The sequence below is a fragment of the Moschus berezovskii genome, chromosome 11 (genome assembly GCF_049115385.1).
Source record: "Moschus berezovskii isolate FMDL1 chromosome 11, NW_MosBer_1.0, whole genome shotgun sequence".
NCBI lineage: Eukaryota > Metazoa > Chordata > Mammalia > Artiodactyla > Moschidae > Moschus > Moschus berezovskii.
This window is the reverse complement of record NC_142470.1, coordinates 5,872,838-5,894,878: the sequence shown is the minus strand read 5'-3', so window position 1 is coordinate 5,894,878 and position 22,041 is coordinate 5,872,838. Positions and strand designations below refer to the sequence as shown.

The 22,041-nt window shown below is 47.2% G+C and overlaps 3 protein-coding genes across 4 annotated transcripts in view; all 3 read left to right on the top strand.

The window, feature by feature from the left end:
• The first annotated feature begins 1,517 nt into the window (after positions 1–1,517).
• On the top strand, positions 1,518–15,190 carry EXOSC2 (exosome component 2). 2 transcript variants are annotated; one of them, XM_055400367.2, is made up of 9 exons: positions 1,518–1,656; positions 3,580–3,681; positions 8,752–8,797; positions 9,055–9,144; positions 10,204–10,269; positions 11,232–11,300; positions 12,446–12,622; positions 12,994–13,122; positions 13,625–15,190. In XM_055400367.2, the coding sequence occupies exons 1-9, from the start codon at positions 1,535–1,537 to the stop codon at positions 13,703–13,705; spliced, it is 882 nt and encodes a 293-aa protein (XP_055256342.1). In that variant the 5' UTR covers positions 1,518–1,534; the 3' UTR covers positions 13,706–15,190. The 2 variants fall into 2 exon arrangements, with proteins under 2 accessions (XP_055256342.1, XP_055256344.2); XM_055400369.2 differs by lacking the exons at positions 12,994–13,122; positions 13,625–15,190 and adding an exon at positions 12,769–12,984.
• A 2,642-nt stretch (positions 15,191–17,832) lies between these two features.
• Positions 17,833–18,732, top strand: LOC148776063 (uncharacterized). Its single transcript, XM_088841087.1, has one exon. The coding sequence runs from the start codon at positions 18,634–18,636 to the stop codon at positions 18,730–18,732; it is 99 nt and encodes a 32-aa protein (XP_088697213.1). The 5' UTR covers positions 17,833–18,633.
• A 64-nt stretch (positions 18,733–18,796) lies between these two features.
• Positions 18,797–22,041, top strand: part of ABL1 (ABL proto-oncogene 1, non-receptor tyrosine kinase) — a 141,537-nt gene continuing 138,292 nt past the window's right edge. Inside the window, exon 1 of the mRNA XM_055400927.2 lies at positions 18,797–19,474. Coding sequence (XP_055256902.2) covers positions 19,339–19,474 — 136 coding nt within the window. The 5' untranslated portion in view covers positions 18,797–19,338. The remainder of the gene's footprint in view (positions 19,475–22,041) is intronic.

The window sequence follows — 22,041 nt, the reverse complement described above, 5'->3', positions numbered from 1 at the left end:
GCATCACCGACTCAATGGACATGAGTTTGAGTAAACTCCAGGAGTTAGTGATGGACAGGGAGGCTTGGCATGCTGCAGTCCATGGGGTCACAAAGAGTCGGACATGACTGAGTGACTGAACTGAACTCAACCCCTTCTCCAGGCAAGGAGGAGGGCAAGTGTCTGGCTGTCCGCTTACTGATGACCTGTGAGCAATTAGAATCTATATCACTGACTACCTTACAGGGTTGGCTTTCTAGACACATGTAGTTGTGAGCCACGCTTAGGTGAAAGAAATGCTATCCTTTTGAAGATTTACCAGGCTATTGGTCTGATGGATCTTCAGGAGAAAACAGACTTAATTTACTGGTCTCAGTGAGTGGTGCTGATGCAAGTTATTTCATTTCATCCTGTTTAGAATCCCTGTGCTGGGCTGGGCTGGGCTGAGTCGCTTTAGTCTTGCCCAACTGCAACTCCCAGCTCTTCGACTCCCGACTTTTTGCGACTCCACAGACTGCAGCCCACCAGACTCCTCTATCCATGGGATTCTCCAGGCAAGAATACTGAAGTGGGTTGCCGTGTCCTCCTCCAGGGGATCTTTCCCACCCAGGGACTGAACTCGTGTCTCTTATGTCTCCTGTATTGGCAGGCGGGTTCTTTACCACTAGCGCCACCTGGGAAGCCTGCATGAAGAATGATCAGCTCCAATTCCCTGAGGTTGAAACTAAGTCTGTTGTGGATGCTATAAAGCATGCAGGGCAAGGGTGAGGGAGAGGGTAGGAACTGGGGAGAGGGACAAGCGAAATACTCCTGATGCCTAGATAAAACCACATATCCTTTCATCTGTTCATCACTGAACCCTTAGGACAGCTCCTGGCTCATTTCGCTGTGTGAGTAAACATACGCGAAAATCTTTGTATTGTGTCCATTTGTCCTCCCTGTCAAAACACACCCGCTTGGCAAGATTTAAATGTGTTCTTAGACGGTTTCTTGCTTTTCCCAAAAGAAATACCAGGGAAATCAGCTCGCTTAAGAAAGAATAGAAACAGCACCTGCAGCACTGTTTGGGGGTGTAGGTGATTGTTGGTGCTGAACTAGCACTCACGAGGTGACAGTACTGTAGAATACAGGGGCTATTAGTAACAGTACGAAAAGAGGCTCTTTCCTCCTGGTCAATCGCATATCCAAAAAAAGAGAGAGATTTCAGCAGCTTTGAATTGGAAGGAAACTCAGAGGCCCCCTTCACAATTATTTCTAACCCTGGAAAACAGTAAGTAGGATGGGCACAAGAGTTTTGCTGAAAAGTCAAACTCTGTGCAACCTGAGGTTTTATTATTTGACAAGAGCAGCCTTGCCAATAGTAAAAATGGCAACTTGACTCCTTCCTTCCCTTCGTGTTAACCTAATGGTTGCCAATAGCCAACATGGAGGCCAAACCGTGAGTTCCCATTGGCGGCTGTTCTGAGGTCCCGCCCCTACGAGCGACGGCTGGGAATTGCGGAGACGGAAAGCGTGACTCCGCAGGGCTGCGCCTGCGCGAATTGTTGGCGCCAAGATGGCGGTGGAGATGAGGCTTCCCGTCCCTCGGAAGCCTCTTAGCGAGAGCCTGGGCCGCGAGAGTAAAAAGCACCTAGTGGTGCCAGGGGACACGATCACCACGGACACAGGCTTCATGCGGTACGTGGGGTTGTGGGGGACTCTGGGCAGCAAGGGGCGTCTGCATTGCTCTCTCCACGTGAAACCTGGGCCTGTGTTCTGCATCTTAAGTGCCCGCGGTACCCGGGGCGCATCTGCTGAGCATCTCAGTTGCCTCGTTTTCGAGGCTTCGGACTTCCTACTCCCTGCATCTTGTATGTCCCCGTCTGCAGCTGCCTCAGCTCCCCCGAAACCTTCCTGTCCCGATCACTGGTAGCCATGACTCGTGGGTCCTGTGACTCAGGCCCCGATTCTGAGCCTGCCTCGTTGAACCTGGAGCTGGGGCCTCTTCACAGGTTTCGGCGGAAGGGATGGTGGGCGTTTTTGACTTCGTCCACTTAGCCCTCAGCATTCCATCTCCTAGCCAGGGGCACGGTTTTTGAACGAGTCATTGTTTGGGCTTAAAGAAAGAAAGTGAAGTCGCTCAGTCGTGTCCGACTCTTTGCGACCCCATGGACTGTAGCCTACCAGGCTCCTCCGTCGATGGGATTTTCCAGGCAAGAATACTGGAATGGGTTACCATTTTGGGCTTAGGGGGCATGCAAATATATTATGTTACATGCACCAGAATAGATAACTTTGAGGGCAGGCTCCAACTTAAGGGCAGCTGGGGTTCCAGTCCTGCTGCCATCACAATATTAGCTGTATCACCTCTCCGAGGTCAGTTTCCTCATCTGTAAAATAATGACAACTATTCCAGAGAGTGGTGAGGATTCCGTGAAAGTGTGGAAGAGTTAGTCCCTCAGTCATGTCGGACCCTTTGCGACCCGGTGGACTGTGGCCTGCTAAGTTCCTCTGATCATAGAATTCTCCAGGCGAGAATACTGGAGTGGGTTGCATTCCCTTCTCCAGGGGATCTTCACCACCCAGGGATCCAACCCAGGTCTCTTACATTGCAGGCAGGTTCTTTACTGTCCACCAGGGAAGGATTACATGAGGGGTAATGCTTATGAAAAAAAAGTAAGACTCACCGTGCTATCACCATCACAGGGGTCAACACTACTGATACCTCAGCCTGCTTCCGCCCTCCCCCGTATGCATATGAAAGAGGTGCAGCATTTATTTCATTGCCCTTTAACCTCTTCAGTTCAGTTCAGTTCAGTCGCTCAGTCGTGTCCGACTCTCCGAGACCCCATGAATGACAGCATGCCAGGCCTCCCTGTCCATCACCAACTCCCGGAGTTCACTCAAACTCATGTCCACAGAGTCGGTGATGCCATTCAGCCATCTCATTCTCTGTCGTCCCCTTCTCCTCCCGCCCCCAACCTTTCCTAGCATCAGAGTCTTTTCCAGTGAGTCAACTCGTCGCATGAGGTGGCCAGAGTATTGCAGTTTCAGCTTTAGCATCAGTCCTTCCAATGAACACCCAGGATTGATCTCCTTTAACCTCTTAGTTTGGCATTATTGGTTCCCAGGCAATCTTAAGTCCTTTATTCATGCAGTCAGTAAATATTTGTGGTTGGGGTATAAATTGAACAAAGAGGAAATCTCTGTCCTGGTGGACTATATGTTCTGAGAGAGACAGATAAGAAATAAGCACGACAAACAAGTTATTCAGAATAATTGCTAGTAAACGCAGTAGAAAAAAATTAAGAAGTCAAGCAGGGTAAGTGGAGCATAAGTTGGAAATATGGTGGGGGTGGCAGCCGCAGGGCGGGTGACTATTACAAATGGGAGAGTCGAGGAAAGCTTGGTGGAAAGAGTGCCATTTGAGTCGACTTGAGTACAATGAAGGAGATGGCCACGTAGGACTCTAAAGAAGGAGTGTTTAGGCAGAGGTGGCAACCATCACTAAAGCCTGTCTTTGAGGCAGGAGGCATCAGGTTTGAGGAACACATTGTTCTGGCTGTGAGAGGTCACCTCAAGTATTACCCTGGTATCCTTTGTATTTTCCTGTTGCAACAGAGGCCATGGAACCTACATGGGGGAAGAGAAGCTCATTGCATCTGTGGCTGGCTCCGTGGAGAGAGTAAACAAGTTGATCTGTGTAAAAGCTTTGAAAACCAGGTGAGAGCACGAGGTGTATATTTGGTGGCATCTGAGTTGCATAGCCCTTTACAGCACCGGACCTTGCTTCTATCATCAGTCACATCCACAACTGGGTATTGGTTTTGCTTTTGATCCATCCCTTCATTCCTTCTAGAGTTACTTCTCCACTGATCTCCAGTAGCATACTGGGCACCTACCGACCTGGGGAATTCCTCATTCAGTATCCTATCATTTTGCCCTTTGATACTGTTCATGGGGTTCTCAAGGCAAGTATACTGAAGTGGTTTGCCATTCCCTTCTCCAGTGGACCACATTCGGCTGTGGTCCATGTGATCAGATCAACTAGTTTCCTGTGATTATGATTTCAGTATGTCTGCCCTCTGATGCCCCCTCCCAATACCTACCGTCTTATTTGGGTTTCTCTTACCTCGGTCGTGGAAAATCTCTTCACAGCTGCTCCAGCAAAGTGCAGCAGCTGTACCTTACCTTGGACGAGGGGTATCTCCTCAAGGCCGCCCCTCCTGACCTTGAACGTGGAGTAGCTCCTCTCGGCCCTCCTGCGCCCACACTGCCACTGCCTGTTGGACGTGGGGCAGCTCCTCTCGGTCGCTGGCCCTGGCCTCAGGCGTGGGGTAGCTCCTCTCGGCCGCGCCTCTTTGCATAGGAACTTGGAATGTTAGGTCCATGAATCAAGGCAAATTGGAAGTGGTCAAACAGGAGATGGCAAGAGTGAACATAGACATTCTAGGAATCAGTGAATTAAAATGGACTGGAATGGGTGAATTTAACTCAGATGACCATTATATCTACTACTGTGGGCAGGAATCCCTTAGAAGAAATGGAGTAGCCATCATGGTCAACAAAAGAGTCCGAAATGCAGTACTTGGATGCAATCTTAAAAACGACAGAATGATTTCTGTTCGTTTCCAAGGCAAACCATTCAATATTACAGTAATCCAGGCCTATGCCCCAACCAGTAACGCTGAAGAAGCCGAAGTTGAACAGTTCTATGAAGACCTACAAGACCTTTTAGAACTAACACCCAAAAATGATGTCCTTTTCATTATAGGGGACTGGAATGCAAAAGTAGGAAGTCAAGAAACACCTGGAGTAACAGGCAAATTTGGCCTTGGAGCACGGAATGAAGCAGGGCAAAGGCTAATAGAGTTTTGTCAAGAGAACGCACTGGTCATAGCAAACACCCTCTTCCAACAACACAAGAGAAGACTCTACACATGGACATCACCAGATGGTCAACACCGAAATCAGATTGATTATATTCTTTGCAGCCAAAGATGGAGAAGCTGTATACAGTTAGCAAAAACAAGACCAGGAGCTGACTGTGGCTCAGATCATGAACTCCTTATTGCCAAATTCAGACTTAAATTGAAGAAAGTAGGGAAAACCACTAGACCATTCAGATATGACCTAAATCAAATCCCTTATGATTATACAGTGGAAGTGAGGAATAGATTTAAGGGACTAGATCTGATAGAGTGCCTGATGAACTCTGGACGGAGGTTCGTGACATTGTACAGGAGACAGGGACCAAGACCATCCCCATGGAAAAGAAATTCAAACAAGCAAAATGGCTGTCTGAGGAGGCCTTACAAATGGCTGAGAAAAGAAGAGAAGCGAAAAGCAAAGGAGAAAAGGAAAGATATAAGCAGCTGAATGCAGAGTTCCAAAGAATAGCAAGGAGAGATAAGAAAGCCTTCCTCAGTGATCAATGCAAAGAAATAGAGGAAAACAACAGAATAGGAAAAACAAGAGATCTCTTCAAGAAAATTAGAGATTCCAAGGGAACATTTCATGCAAAGATGGGCTTGATAAAGGACAGAAATGGTATGGACCTAACAGAAGCAAAAGATATTAAGAAGAGGTGGCAAGAATACACAGAAGAACTGTACAAAAAAGATCTTCACGATCAAGATAGTCATGATAACGTGATCACTGACCTAGAGCCAGACATCTTGGAATGTGAAGTCAAGTGGGCGTTAGAGAGCATCACTACGAACAAAGCTAGTGGTGGTGATGGAATTCCAGTTGAGCTATTTCAAATCTTGAAAGATGATGCTGTTAAAGTTCTGCACTCAATATGCCAGCAAATTTGGAAAACTCAGCAGTGGCCACAGGACTGGAAAAGGTCAGTCTTCATTCCAATCCCAAAGAAAGGGAATGCCAAAGAATGCTCAAACTACCGCACAATTGCACTCATCTCACACGCTAGTAAAATCATGCTCAAAATTCTCCAAGCCAGGCTTCAGCAATATGTGAACCGTGAATTCCCAGATGTTCAGGCAGGTTTTAGAAAAGGCAGAGGCACCAGAGATCAAATTGCCAACATCCGCTGGATCATGGAGAAAGCAAGAGAGTTCCAGAAGAGCATCTATTTCTGCTTCATTCACTATGCCAAAGCCTTTGACTGTGTGGATCACAGTAAACTATGGAAAATTCTGAAAGAGATGGGAATCCCAGACCACCTGACCTGCCTCTTGAGAAACCTGTATGCAGGTCAGGAAGCAACAGTCAGAACTGTACATGGAACAACAGACTGGTTCCAAATAGGAAAAGGAGTGCGTCAAGGCTGTATATTGTCACCTTGCTTATTTAACTTATATGCAGAGTACATCATGAGGAACGCTGGGCTGGAAGAAGCACAGGCTGGAATTAGGATTGCTGGGAGAAATATCAATAACCTCAGATATGCAGATGACACTACCGTTATGGCAGAAAGTGAAGAGGAACTCAAAATCCTCTTGATGAAAGTGAAAGAGGAGAGTGAAAAGGTTGGCTTGAAGCTCAACATTCAGAAAACAAAGATCATGGCATCTGGTCCCATCACTTCATGGGAAATAGATGGAAGAAACAGTGTCAGACTTTGTTTTTTTGGGCTCCAAAATCACTGCAGATGCTGATTGCAGCCATAAAATTAAAAGACGCTTACTCCTTGGTTGGAAAGTTATGATCAATCTTGATAATATATTAAAAAGCAGAGACATTACTTTGCAAACAAAGGTCCGTCTAGTCAAGGCTATGGTTTTTCCTGTGGTCATGTATGGATGTGAGAGTTGGACTGTGAAGAAAGCTGATCGCCGAAGAATTGATGCTTTTGAACTGTGGTGTTGGAGAAGACTCTTGAGAGTCCCTTGTACCGCAAGGAGATCCAACCAGTCCATTCTAAGGGAGATCGATCCTGGGTGTTCATTGGAAGGACTGATGCTAAAGCTGAAACTGCAGTACTTTGGCCACCTCATGCGACGAGTTGACTCACTGGAAAAGACTCTGATGCTGGGAAAGGTTGGGGGCGGGAGGAGAAGGGGACGACAGAGAATGAGATGGCTGGATGGCATCACCGACTCTGTGGACATGAGTTTGAGTGAACTCCGGGAGTTGGTGATGGACAGGGAGGCCTGGCGTGCTGTGATTCATGGGGTCGTAAAGAGTTGGACACGACTGAGCGACTGAACTGAACTGAGTTGCATAGCCAGGTCTTTTCGGCCATGACATACTCCATACCCCCAGCCCTGCCTGCCCTATCATTCTGTAGATCTGGGATTTCGGGAACATGACTGTAGGAAGGGTAGAGATGACTGTACGTAGGGGAAGGCTTCAAAGGTTTCCCTGTGGTATCTGATCTCTTCAAACTTTGGTTCCCTCTTCTGCAAAATGAGACCTTGCTTGACCTCCTGGGTAGGATTTCCACTGGAATTCACTGAGATAGTGTGTATAAAGTACTTTACACAGAGAGCTGCCTGCCTCGAGGAGCTCAATAAAGGTTAGCCCCAGAACATAAGCCAGTGGGGCTGGAGCAGATGCAGAGAGGTGAGGGAGGCAGTCTGCATGCCCTGCAGCCACGATAAACATTTCTGACTTCCACTTTGTGCAGTCTAGGAAGGCCCTGGAGCAGGTGGAGCAGAAGGACATGATCTGACTTCTGTTTTAATGAAATCACTCAGGCTGCTGTTGGGGGCAGGGGTGGGGCAGGGTTAGGGAGACAGATTCTAGCTGTTTTCATTGCCTCAGTTGATGGTGGCTTGGACTAAGGTGATAACCAAAGAAATGGGGAATAGTGATCAATTCTGCGTGTTTTTTGTGTTCTGAGTGTATTTACCGTGAAAAGCTGTAGGATTTTGTATGTGTGATTTTCTACATGTAGGACTATGTCTGTGAGAAGAGATAGTTTTACTTCTTCCTTTGGGATGCGTTTTAATTTCTGCCTATATTGATAAGATAGAGGTACTAGAATCTGCTGCTGGACTTGTCCCAGAGCAGGAGAGAGAAGGGAGGAGGGAGATACACAGGGTTCCCCCAAAGACTGCAATGACTGTGACTTGAGAACTAGAGGGGTGGAGTTGCTGTTTCCTGGGCTGGTGACCACTGGGAGAGGATCCATTTGCTAGGAATTGAAGGGGCTGCTAGAAAGCTTTGTTTGAGGTTTGTAAGTTATGCAGATTCCTCTTAGTCACATAAGTGAAGGTGCTGGGTAGCCAGCAGTTGACTAGAGCTAGAGCCTGAATTCAGGGGAGTGGTGGACTCATCAGTGATATTTAAAGCCCTCGAGCTGGGTAAGCTCACCAAGTGAGTGTGGGCTGGAAAGAGAAGAGGCCCAAGGACAGCCTTCAGTGTGGAGGCTCTAATCCATCATCAGAGTTGGGAGGAGGAGTTAGGGAAGGGTCTGAGACATGCGGCCAGCGGCGGGGGAGGCATGAGTAGGCTGGTTTGGCTAGTACCCTGGCTCAGTTTCCTTTCTCTTCCTCTGGCTGATGCAGAACTCGTCTGTGTTCCAGAGCCCACCAGAAAATATCCGATGCGCATCCATTTTTCATGCAATTAACAAAATAAGGGGTTTCAGACTTAATGAACTTGCAATAAACCGTGTAAGAATAGTTGATGGAGACTTTATATGCATAGGAATGTTGGAAGGTGTCAGTTCCTGAAACTAAGTTTGAACAGCATGGTTATGTGAATTTACCAAATGTGGTGCCTGGTCCAGGCCTGCGTGCTGTTTAACTGAAATCTCAAATGGTACTCGGTCTTGTCATGGAGTCTTTTCACTGATGGAGGACCTTCTGCTTTTTCTTTCAGATATAATGGTGAAGTGGGAGACATTGTAGTGGGGAGAATCACAGAGGTAAAGTCTTATCAGATTGGTTTTTACAAAGTCAAAGTGAGCTGGTGATCTAGTGAATGAGATAGTCGTCCTATTATACGCAGTTACACGAAAGAAGGATTCATTGTGTTTGGCTCTTACGTGACCTTTGATGTAAACGGTTTGTTTGTAAACAGTTTGATGTCAATGGTTTGTCCCATGGGGTTTATTGGTCATTTACAGTGTGAGCTCTGGCCTCTGGAGTATGTGTCCAGATGTGGGGTTCCTTTGTTTTGCAGGTTCAACAGAAGAGGTGGAAGGTGGAGACCAACTCCAGGCTGGATTCAGTCTTGCTTCTCTCATCCATGAACCTTCCCGGAGGAGAGCTGGTAAGGATCTCCAGCTGGGACTGTGTATAACTTGCTGGTGAGAGTGCTGGGATCCCTTGCTCCACCAGAGAACTTTGGTTTATATTGAGGTTGCCATTTGTACTCCTGTTTGTCTGCTGTGAATTTTGCTGTCTGGATGTACACGTAGGCTTTTCACTTGGCCCAGGCCTCCCAACTCAGGCAGCAGTTGGTATGTGGTAGAATCTGGGATGTCTGTGGGGAGATCCCAAAGGACAGTTGAGAGAAGCTCTCTCAGATGCTTGGTGCTAATAATTTTCCTTTTCTGGGTATATCAGTTTTGCTCAGTGAAGGTCTTGCTTAAAAAACTGTGTTTACAAATCAGCTTTACATGAATCTAATGACATTTGGTTATTCCAGACAACCACAGTACCTAAGCTGTTTCCTTTTGTAAAATACCGTGATTCGGCCTTATCTTCAGGCCAGCATCTATTTACAGAGAGGCTCATGGTGCTTCTCTCTCTGGAGAACCTGAGAGGAACCTGAGCTTTTTCAGTTCCTGAAAGAGCTTAGACTAGCAGGGACTATGAGATAACTGGTCTAAATACCCGCAGTCCAAGAGTAAACAAGTATGTGATTGTACAAAAGGCATGATTAAATTCCCCGTGAGAAGCTTATAGGGAAAATGAATGTTGAAGTTGATCCTATCCTTGAAGGATGGCTAGAATTTTAACGATGAGTTCAGGAATCTGAGATAAACGGAAAAGTGTGAGCAAAGATACAGTTAAGCTGGAGGTAGCTGGTCCTACTGGAGCGTGGTGGGCCGCCACGGCAGGTTGGTAGGCTCGACTAGGGATTGGCAAATCACATAAGGAGTCTGAATATTATTCAAAGAAGAGGAGCCACGGGAAGGTCTGTAAGACAGAAAGTAGTGGTCACGGCTTTGTCTTTTTTGAGTGGCATGGGTTACCTACCCTGGTGTGTGCACGCGGTGGCTGCCTTCAGAGGTCTTGGGAGAAAGTGAAAGAGAAAGAAGAGATAGAGCAAGATCTCGGTTTAGGGTCGGACTCCCTAACGTGGCCTTCTCCTTGTGTGTTTCAGAGGCGAAGATCTGCAGAAGACGAGCTGGCAATGAGAGGTTTCTTACAGGAAGGGGACCTTATCAGTGTATCCTTCACCTTGTCTTCCAGCATCTTTGTGTTTGCTGTGGAGCTGGGAAATGGGGCTTAAATTGTAGGTCTCTCACAGGAGAAACTTGTAATCCTGGCCTTGACCAAGAGCTAAGACCTCTGCTGCAGCCTTTCTCTCTCTTTTCTTTTTACATTAAAAAAATATACATTTGAAAAAAATTGAAGTATAGTTACTTTTGGGGGCTTCCCAGGTGGTGCTAGTGGTAAAGAAATTACCTGCTAATGTAGGAGACGTAAGAGACGGGGATTTAGTTCTTGGGTTGGCAAGATCCCCTGGAGAAGGCAGTGGCTACCCACTCCAGTATTCTTGCCTGGAGAATCTCATGGACAGAGGAGCCTGGTGGGCTACAGTCCAGGGGGTTGCAAAGAGTCAGACATAACTGAAGCGCCCGAGCACGCATGCTTGCAATTAGTTTCATGTGTATAGCAGAGAGAATCAGTTATACACACACATATATGAGTAAATGTATATTCTTTTTCACATTATTTTCCTGTATATGTTATTACAAAATATTGAGTAGAGTTACTGTGCTAGACAGTAGGTTCTTATTTATCTGTTTATACATAGCAGTGTGTATATGTTACTCCGAGATTCCTAATTTATCCCTCCCCGCCCCATCTCCTCAGCTCAGGCTGACCCTCCAGCTCTTATTCAGACCTGCTGCTGCTCAGTCGTGTTTCTGGGTCTTGTAACTTAATGGTGGCTCATGCTTGAAGCCAGCTCAAAGTTTCCTGGTGATGTTAACTTTCATCCCAGGAAGGAGAAAAGGTGGTGTTCATGTCAGGATATTCATGACAGCCAAGGGGGAGAGGTTAAGTCACAGCAGTGTGACCTCCAATCCCATCTACAGCTGTGACTGGTGGTCACAGACGCAAGGATGGAGGGGGAACCAGGGACACAGGTGATAAGAAAGTGTTTGTTCCTTCATCACCGACCAGGCTGAGGTCCAGGCAGTGTTTTCTGATGGAGCCATCTCTCTGCACACGAGGAGTCTCAAATACGGAAAAGTAAGTTGTTGTCTGGGTGACTCATTGGATGAGTGAGACTTCAAATCCATTTCCCGGTCTCCAGCTGTCTCTGGAATTCTGGCCTAAAGCGCCAGGAAGTTAAGGGTTAACAGGCTGACATTGCACACGCTGACTCACGGTGTGGGCTGGTAGCATTGTAAAGGACGACAACCCTCACCCTTTTTCTGTGGAGGAGATTGCTCTGGCAGAAGAGCCCCTATGACCCTGGGCCCTGGCCCCGCGGCTGTCTCTGCTCTCTACTAAGGGGTGCAGTGGCTTTGCATGGCCTCAGCACTGAGTTGCAGCTAAGGGAGATGTGTGAGATGAAACACTATGGCCCCTGGCCCTTGGACACGTCCAGTCAAGAAAATGGATATTATTGTTAGGAAAGATGGGTTTGTCACTTGAGCCTCTAAAAGAAATTTTGCTTTTCTTGCTATAAGGTGACAGACATTATTGAGGCTATTTATTTTTTTAATGACAACATGTTTTCCTAAACAAATGATGAGTCAGTCTCGGCTTTGTCTGGGTGAACTTTCTCATTTTCTGAGTGGAAAAGAAACCTCGCTGGTCAGTGGAGTGGCTGCAGCCAGCCACGCCGCACCCTTGAATCAGGAGAGGAGACAGGCGCACTGCCTGTGCTGACCTTTGTGGGCCTGGGGCCTGTAGCATATGCACCTTCTGCGGGATGTGGGCTTGAGCTCACCCGCCAGGACCAGGGACGTCTTTGCACCCAGCCCCCTGGAAGTCCGGTCCCCTTCTCCAGTGGCATATCTCATGGGCAGGACAGGCGGTTGGGATCAAGGTGGAACAGGGCAGTGCTCCTTGACCCTCAAGAGGCTCAAGCCCACATCCTCATCGGCTGTACCTTCTCTCAGCCGTCACACCAGCCCTGGATCAGAACATGATGACGCTCACAAAGGAGAATAAATGGTGGAGAAGAGAGTGAAAGTCACCTTCTGTTGGGATGTGTAAATGACACACGCCTCCAGAAAGTGTCTTTATTTTGCATGTGCATGTCATGGCAGTTAGCACCAGCAAGGACCCTGATTCCAGCCTCCCTAGGACACAGTCTGTACTTTGCTTTATAGTCACCTCACTGGTGATCCTACAGTGACTTAATGTACGATATATATTTTTTTTAGCTAGGTCAGGGCGTTTTGGTTCAGGTCTCCCCCTCCCTGGTGAAACGGCAGAAGACCCACTTCCATGACCTGCCGTGTGGTGCTTCAGTGATCCTGGGCAACAACGGCTTCATCTGGGTCTACCCAACCCCTGAGCACAAAGAAGACGATGCAGGGGGGTTCATCGCAAACCTGGAGGTGAGTACCCGCCGCCCACCGTTGCCCCTGTTGGGATGGAGAGGCATTTGGTGGGTTCTGTGCTTCTGCGGCAGGTGGGGGCGCTCCCCGTTTCTCACTGCTGCGTTTGCATTTCCATTGAAGTCTGCTGCCCTGTCTTGTTCTAGAGAGATGAAATCAGCGACTTTGATCTCTGTTGGCCCAGATGGCAAAGTTGCAGGGTAACAGCCAAAAAGCCACTGAGGGAGCCATCCTTTTTCATCTTCCCTGGAGTCAGCAGTTAGCTTGGTTTGGAGTCCCAGAGTGATCCTGCCTCAGTTATAAATGATTCCTGTGATCTGCTGTAACCGTTCACTCGTTCTGGTCTTGATTCTGTTTGCCACCCCTGGTAGCCGGTCTCCCTTGGCGATCGAGAGGTGATCTCCCGGCTCCGGAACTGCATCGTCTCGCTGGCAACTCAGAGGATGATGCTGTATGATACCAGCATCCTGTACTGCTATGAAGCATCCCTTCAACATCAGGTACAACACCCAGGGCTCCCCTTCTTGCTGATCTGTGAGCAGGTGTGGCGTGTCATCTGCTCCATTGCCCCCCCACGTACCTTTACCATGTCCATCAATACGAACTCACCTGATGGACACCCTTGTTGCCTGGTAGAACTTTCCCTGAGATGCTGATAATATTCTCAATGTCTGCTGTCCATGTAAGGGTCTGTGGGCAGTTGGGGGTGCCAGGTGGGGCTGGTTTATGATAGCGACCCCCTGGACTTCGTCCTGGCCATCCCAGTTTTAGCTGCCCCTCTAGTGAATGCTGGAGTAGTAGCTTTGTTGTTCTTGTTAGCTATATCCCAGAGAACCTTGCTGATTTATTAAACTGGTTCTGGCAGATCCTCTCTTGCAACACATAGCCTCTGATAAACGGAAACAGAAGGCTCGTGTTAGCTAGGCTTGGCTTTTACATTTGGGTCAGCTCAATGGTGTGCTTATTGATTGAACAAATTACCTTTTGTCCTTTCTTTTTCAGATCAAAGACATCTTAAAGCCAGAAATAATGGAGGAAATTGTGATGGAAACACGCCAGAGGCTTTTGGAACAGGAGGGGTAAGAAGAAGCATCCGAAGGCCAGGACTGTGTGGACCCGAGCAGAGCAGTCCTTGAAAGTGGAGAATCTGATTGGCTGTCCCTGTGCGCAGCTCCGTGAAGAACTGGGAAATTCATCAGGGACCTACATTGGGCTGCCTCTACCCCGAAGTCCTGCTTTCTCCTGCTTTAAGGCAAAGCGAGGGGGAAGGTGATGACTGCTGCCGACCCCTTGAGTTGCCCACAGACTTCTGGTGCTACGGGTAGTTTCAGGCCCTTAAAAGCATTCAGAGTTCCAGCCGAACAGACTCCTATCCTGGAATCGGACGGGGACTCTTTTGTAGTCACCGTCAACTCACCAGACATAGTGCCCCATGAAATTGCCCCTGTGTAAAACATAGCCTCTCTGATCCCCTCAGTTGTCTGTTTTGGCCTCCATTCCCACCTCCTCTACAGCGAGAATGACACTGAGGAGTGTAGCTTGGTAAAATGACCCAAGAGTCAGTGGAAGAACACAGCAACCAAGCAGCCTTTTGCTTGGTTGGAATCTCATTTCCTGTTACATGTTCCTCCTAGTGACAGACGTAAGTACATCCCCGCCAGGCTGCCTTAATCTGTTTTGCCTTTGAGGATGATCTGTAAGAAGCTGAATAATTGAGGAGAGAGAGAATGAATGTTTTGGGTGCTCTAATAAACGTGAAAAAAAAGTAAAAAAAGTGGAGATGGAAAAAGAAAAGGTTTTCCTCCTATAACTGAAGCAGCAATGCATTTACTTTTGAATAATTCAGGGTTGAAAGGTAAAAACAAGATACTGAAGTTCTGTCTCACTGAGAATGGCTAGAATTCATATGCATTCTTTTTCAAATGACTTTCTAAACATGGTGCCCTGATTTGGGTTTGGGGTAAACAGTTCTTTTAAAGTCAGTATATGAGAATGCTATTTGGTGAGCAGCTTTTTCTTTTTTTTAATTTATATATGTGGCATCACTGTTTCTGTTCTTGTATTCTATGTAATACTTGGGAGTTAACTTCAGGTGAAGGACGACTTGGGAGATAGAAATTCTTCTGACAGAGGCCTTTAAATTTAAACCTGGAACACCTAGTAAAATTTAAACTGAGGGCAGTTTCAGTAGTAATGTGGAGCATGTGACAGTTTTGAAACATAGCTCTTTGTTGTTGAATTGTATGTCTTTATAATATTATTCAGTCTGTCACCTGTTTTGAGGGGTTTGCGAACAGCTGAGTATTGTACAGGCAGCTTTAGGTCTGCTCCCTTCTTTCTGAGAACATGTTCTAGCTTGTATGTCCCTGAAGAGAAGGGAGTGGGGAAGGATGGGAGCCTGCATCCCTGCTTTGGGTTGGTTTTGATCAGGGCCATAAGTGGGTTCGTTGAACGTTTGCCCTTCTCACTTGGTCTCCCAAGCTGCCAGCCCGTACTGTTCACTCAGTATATCCTGAATAGTGATTACCTACTAAGTGGAAATACCAATGTATAAAAGTCTCAAAACATCTTTTTGGGTGATTATCTACTTTTTTTGTGGCCCACTAGAGGGTGCCCTTGTTAAGCATTATTTCAGTAGGTTTTTTGTTTTTTTTTTAATCTGAAGTTTTTACACCGGTTCTGAATTCCTCTAGCAATGTGTAGGTTGCTTTGCTTTATAAGCGTGAGCACAAAATTAGGCTGAACTGAGTCACTCTTAGTGGAATATATGACCTTAAAGGGATTTATTCAAATTTGGCAACATTTATTTACTTCTGACTGTCAGGTATTTGCTGGGCTCTGGATTCTAGTTTTAAGTCCTTAAGAGTATCATTCTATAGCATCTTTGGAAAAAAAATATTATAGTCTTGCTTGGGGGTTCACCTAAAACTAGAAAATGGCAGAAAGTAAATAGTGAGTAAGGATAAACCTTTAAATCAAGTGCTGCTGGCCTCTAAAGCATAGTCAATATTTATGGGAAATAAAGTCCCATTTGATTCTCATGATAACCTTGTAAAGTTTGATATGACCCTCGTTTATAAATGAAAGCCATTCAGATAATTAAAGTGACTTCATTAAAGCTCATTAGCAACTGTGGATTGGTAGGCTTAAGCTCTCGGGATGGATCATAAAGCAACCCTTGAGAGAAGGGGTTGGACTGACAGTGAAAGTAAAGGGGGCCCAGAAATTTTATCTCCAGCATTGAGACCTACACTTTGGATTGTTACTCATTTTGTATACTGCCTGTCCCTCCCATGTCTGCTGTGGGAGACAAGGATGAGCCCCTCCACCCCCACGCCTCATTTGTACCCCAGCACCTAGGACAGTGCTTGGCACACAGGGGCTCAATAATGCTTGTGAATGATTTATTAGTTCAAGAAGTGTGGGTTAGAGCTCTGATTTGATTGGTCAATTTTAAGCTAGAGAGTGAAGAATGAAGATGTGTAGGAAATGATGCAAGCTTGAAGAGGAATAAAAAGTGAAATCTTCAAAGAGAAAAGTTAGGGTGATGGTAAGGATAAAGTGATGGGTAAATAAAGGGAACAGGGTGTTGATGCTTGAAGACTGATCTATAAGCCAGGATGATGTTCATCAGCCAGACTACTTGGTGATAGAGCAAAGCTAACCCAATTAACATCTAAATATAAATTCTGCTAATGAATTTGCTTCACATTCAGTACCTCCAAGGAACTCTAGTTTTACAAGCCAATATAGAAAATCAGCACCATTTCCCAATCCAGCAGAAATATTTCTAAAATACACAACAACTGAACATACGACACCTAAAATGTGACTGGTTTTCCCCTATCAGTAGCAACTTCTAAAATATCAACTAAATATCAGATCAACAGTTTCTTGATATTGAATGGTACAAGAGAAAATTCAAGGCTTTGGGGTAGTATCAGTCTGGGCTCAAATTGTCACATGACTAGGCCAGTGACCTTGAGTAACTCACATCTTCCTTGGTTTTCTCGTCTGTATACATTACTTGTGTTACTGGGCTACAGTAAGGATTAAATGAGAACACGGTTTATGAAGAGTGGAAGACCATAGTGTAGGTTAGGTGTGCTGAGTGGATCCCTTTAGAGATGGGCATATTCTGCCTGGTGCATTGCTCTGGGGAGACGTGGAGAGTGAAAAAGGGGACCAGGAGGGTACATTTTAGTTGCATAAAAATGGGTTATGGCATGTGTGGATATGGTTGCATGGGTCATTGGCTGGTTCTGTAAACTCGACAGTTTGGGCTAACATGTTTTCATTTGACTGTGTTCAGTTCAGTCGCTCAGTCGTGTCCAACTCTCTGCGACCCCATGAATCACAGCACGCCAGGCCTCCCTGTCCATCACCAACTCCCGGAGTTCACCCAAACTCATGTCCATCGAGTCGGTGATGCCATCCAGTGTACACCCCTGAAATTAGATCGTGTAATCCTTTTCTACTGTTTCCCCCGCGGTCCCCCCCGCCCGTTTTATTGAGAAAAAGTTGACATACATCACTGGACAAGTTTAATCTTAAAGATTCCTTCTCACTCTAACACCTATGATTATGCTTTGCCTCCGAAAGGTTCTTAAAATGCTATTAATGAGTGGGTTCCCTGATACTTCAAAGAAACAATCCGTTAGCAATATGTCGAGGCTCTCCAGTGGTTTATTTTTCGCTCGTTCTAATATTTACGCTTCTTGGAGTCAAGGTGGAAGTTGGGGGTGAGGGGCGGCGGTGGAGTCACCAAATAACTTCGGTTTCCAGGAGCGAGCTAAATTCTCTCTCCTAAAGAAGCTCAAGGAAACGATCCAACTCCGGTTCTAGGGAAATCCAATCCGCAGTTTTCCCCTTGCTTTGGTTCCTCGCCGGCCTTACCAACCCGCTCAGGGGAGACATTGGCCAGCCCCTGCGTGAGGCCGGCTAGAGTCCACCGGCTCCCAGGAGGGCGGGACCGACGCTCAGGAGCCGGGAGCAGAGGGCAAGACTCGGGCGAGCGCGGACAGGGGCTGGGGCGCCGCAGGACCACAAATCCCGGCCTGCCCCCGCGGGCTACGCCAAAAGTGGTTGGCTGGGAGCTCTAGCCCTACTGTCTCGTCGGCCAATGAGATGCAGCAGAGGGAGCTGACCCGGATTCTCGGGGGCCAATGGCAGTGCAGGGGAGGCGGGAGCTTCCTTACCACTCACCTTGCCCCTCCGGAGAACCACATTTCACAGGTCGTACGGAGCCGGGCCCTGGAGGGCAGGGGGACCACAGCCGGAGGACGCCGCAGCGCCTCCGAAAGCGGTGTCGGGAGGGTCCCGGTGCCCACGCGAGGCGCGCACCGGACGTCATCGGGGGGCGGGGCCGGGGCGGGGCCTGGCCTCGTTGTGGAGCGGCTAGTAATCCATCATGGCGGCCGCGGGGGACGGTGACCGTCCCTGAGCAGCGCCGGGGCCGGAACCGGTTCCTGGGTCCTGCAGCTGAGGAGCCCGCCTTGCGTTGTCCACGGCCCCTACTTGGGCGGGGAGGCCGGGTCTTGCGACGGAGCCTGGAGGATGTGATTGCCTGGCGGCGGCGGCCGTAGCCACGTCCGGGGCCCGGCGAGGGGGGTGTCTCGGACAGAGACCCCCCTAGGCTTGGGGCAGCTGAGGCGGCCGGGTCTCCTCCCCGTTCTGTCCGCCGCCCGCCTTCGGGGCCGCGAGAGCCCGTCGTCCCTTATCAGCTCCATCCCGGCTCTGGGACCCTGGGGTTGTGGTCTCTTTCCCCAGACCTGGGGACACCCCGTTTCCTGAGGCTTGGAGGAGCGTCGTCCCCCGGAGTAAGCCGCCCGTGCCCCCCCCCGTCCCGGCAGCCCCCCTCTTTACCCCCGAGCCGCCCCTTAACTCCGAATCCCGGCCTCAAGTTTGGCCTCGGAGCGCCCCCCTTATTCAAATCCCCTCCCTGCTGTCAAGTGGCCGCCCCTTCCCCCCAACGTTGCTCCCGTGAGCCTGTAATGCCCTGACTTCTTCCAATGTCACCTACGGCCCCCTCAGCCTCAGCCCAGCCAGAAACTTTAATGCAGAGGAAAAGCCTGGACTGGTTTCACAGGCCTTTTAAAAAGCGGACTTAAAAAGTTGCTGGCCATGCATTCCTTCTTGTCAGAGGGCCAGCTCTCGCTGAAGTCGGCGTGACCCGTGTCCTTTTCCGGAGAGCAGTGTAGAGAGAAAGCAGGAGCGGCAGCTAGGGTGGCAGGAAATTTGTTGGAAGATGGAGACACCAAGATAGGGGATGGGTGACTTCCCCAGGAAAAGTTCTGGAGGAGCATTCAAAGACCGATCCACGTTTCCTCGATGTGTGGAAATCGACACGACTTTAGCCTCACTGACCGTTGTACAGCATCCCCTGTGAATATTTCTGTTTAGGTTTTTCTTCTTGAAAGGGAGGAAACTTAGCCAGTAAAAGACACTTGAAATCCAGGAACTTTGAGGTCGCACTGCAGTTACATTACTTCTAATTGATAAACTGCGAATATAATCGGAACTCCTGTTTGCACACGTCAACCTAAAATCTTCGCTTCCTTTTATTGTGGAAAATGTCTTGTGATTGACCTCAGTTACTGACTGGTGGAGATGCGGTGAATGTGAAATCCCACGTAAAGATCGTTTCCTTCTCAGCTCACTGATCATTCTGAAAGATCTTGAACCCTCTTCTGGAAAGGGGTGCCTATCCTTGCTTTATGGGGCAGCAGCCTGGAAAAGTTCTTGGGGACCAAAGGAGGCCAAGTCTGCCTGCCCTGCACTTTATCAAAGGAGCAGGCAAGAAGGAATCATCGAGGCACGGGGGTCCACACTGCAATGTTTTCGTGGAACACGGTGAGTGCTCTTCAAGATTTCTGGCCCTGTTTTCCGATTTGCCATGCGTAAGGAACTTTGGGACCACAGGGCTTGTGCTGGTTCCTTCCAGTTCCTGTCGTTATCTCAGTCTTGGGTGGAACTTTCTTTGCATAAGAAAAAGTTACTTGGTGACACTGGGTGGCTTTATTCAAAGTCTTACTGCTTTATTTCTTGCCTGATTCCCTTTCTAACTCACCATTGACCTTGGACAAGCCATTTTACTATTCCAGCTTCCTGAGGAGGTTGGACTTAAGTGATTTCTCAGGATCCATAGTCCATGATTCTGCTCTGACCTATGGCCTGGGCTCTTCCTTCCTCTGAGGTACATAGATCCTTCACTGCTTTATCTGTGGGGAGCTTTCAATCTTATCCTCAAAGGGGTTTGTGCACCCCCCGAGCTGAAAACCACAGGCCCTAGTTGGCACTAATAACCTTGGATCTTTTCAGTCGTAAGTAGAACTTGAAAATCCTCACTTTGGAGCTGTGTGGAAACAGTTGAGGGGAGGCCACATTCCTTGTGAACTGAGGAGCCCCAGCTTTCAGTGGTTTCACCTGAAATGGAGTAGTCCTTTCCTCAGAATGGAGCTTTTTCCTCCTTCACTCTTTGTTTCACATGACACTTGGGGCAAGAAAGGTTGTCTTTGACATTTTTATGAACACCACCGGCATTTGAGTGCTGACAGTACATATTATACTGGTCACGTCCTGTAATTCTGCGTGAAGTTTTAACGCTAAGGATCAGCTTAGACTGATGTCTGTGCCAGGGGCCAGCCACGCACCAGTTAATTAGCATCCGTTTTGTACTGTCACAGCCTGACATTTTTCAGACCTTGTACTTGTTAAAATATTAGTTGAGCCCACCCACCCTCTGTAAGCAAATGGAAGACGTGTGCAAGTAGCATATACTTTGAAATGCAATCACAGATACCCTTAACAATCTGTGACCACAGTAAACAAAGTTCTCTATTCAGTGAACTTGTATCTGACAATTGAGGTTTGATTTTTCTAAATAATCTGGGTACTTGGATTTTACTTTTGCCTTGAAACACGAGTTGTTTTTTTAGCATTGGTTTTAGGCAGGTAAATGAAGTAATGTATTATGGCACTTCCCACAATCAAGATTTGTAAGTGAATTATTTGCATTTCAACTAGTGATGATCATGCAACCTTAGGTAGTAAAAATTGTTCAGTCTCTGAGTCATGTCCAACTTTTTGCGACTCCATAGACTGCAGCTTGCAAGGCTTCCCTGTGCTTCACTACCTCCCGGAGTTTGTTTATATTCATGTCCATTGAGCCAGTGATGCCATCCAACCATCTTTTCCTCTGCCACCCTCAGTGAAAATTGGTACAGACTTTTTGGAGAGCTTTGGCCAAACATATCTGAATTTAAAATCTGAATTTCAAATATACATAGCAGTGACCCAGTAATCTCACTTCCGGGAAACTGTCCTAGCATGAAACAGTGTAGTGCCCGTGGTGTGCCTTTCACCCCTTCAGAGGGTCCAGAGGTGAGACCCTTTCCTATTAACACAGGACTAAGATGTTGGGCTTCCCCAGTGGCTCAGCAATAGAGTCCACCTGCAGTGCAGGAGTCGAGGGTTCCATCCCTGGGTCAGGAAGGTCCCCTGGAGAGGGAAATGGCAGCCCATTCAAGTATTCTTGCTGGAGGATCCCATGGACAGAGGAGCCTGGAGCACTACCGTCCGTAGGGTCACAGAGAGTTGGACACGACTGAGCTGACCTTAGCATGCACTCACGCAAGACGTTATTTGCTATCTTTGCAGTAATGGTGCAAAAGCAACGCAGGCTTCTAAGCATGAATCAAGGTTGTGGCAACTAACCATAGTAGCCATTGTGTTCTTCATGCTAAAGAAGTAAACTAGTAAAAATAAATAAATACATATATTTTTTGGTTTTCACTTAAGGATGTTCCTGATGAAACAGCAGAAATTATTAATTTTATCAATTCTCAACTGTTATGTATATATCTTCTGTGAAGGAACTGGAAAGTACTTCTGTGTGCTGTTTGTCTCTATGAAGAGCTTTGGGCAGTGGTTAGTTCGAGCTGAACTTGCTGCTTTTTTCATAGACTACCATTTTTACTGACAAACTGTGATTATTCAGATTTAAAAAAAAATGTTTTAAAAAGTGTTTCAAGGAAAACAGCTGGTAGTGTCTGTTGTCAATGAAAACATCTTTGCTTTCCAGCAAAAATTAGGGTTTTGGAAAACTTGTAATATGCTCCTGTGAGAGATTGGTGGTAATATTTATAAACACACTATTTTGATATCTTATAATGGAATACATTATTTGGAAGACCTACATGATTCAGTGAACTGATACTTTGTAAATGACAACTCATGATGTTATAAAATGAAGCATAGGTAAAAAAGATTCATTCAAAGGGCAAGATGGACCATTGAATTTTAATGTTTAGTTCAGTTCTGTCGCTCAGTCGTGTCCGACTCTCCGCGACCCCATGAATCACAGCACGCCAGGCCTCCCTGTCCATCACCAACTCCCGGAGTTCACTCAAACTCATGTC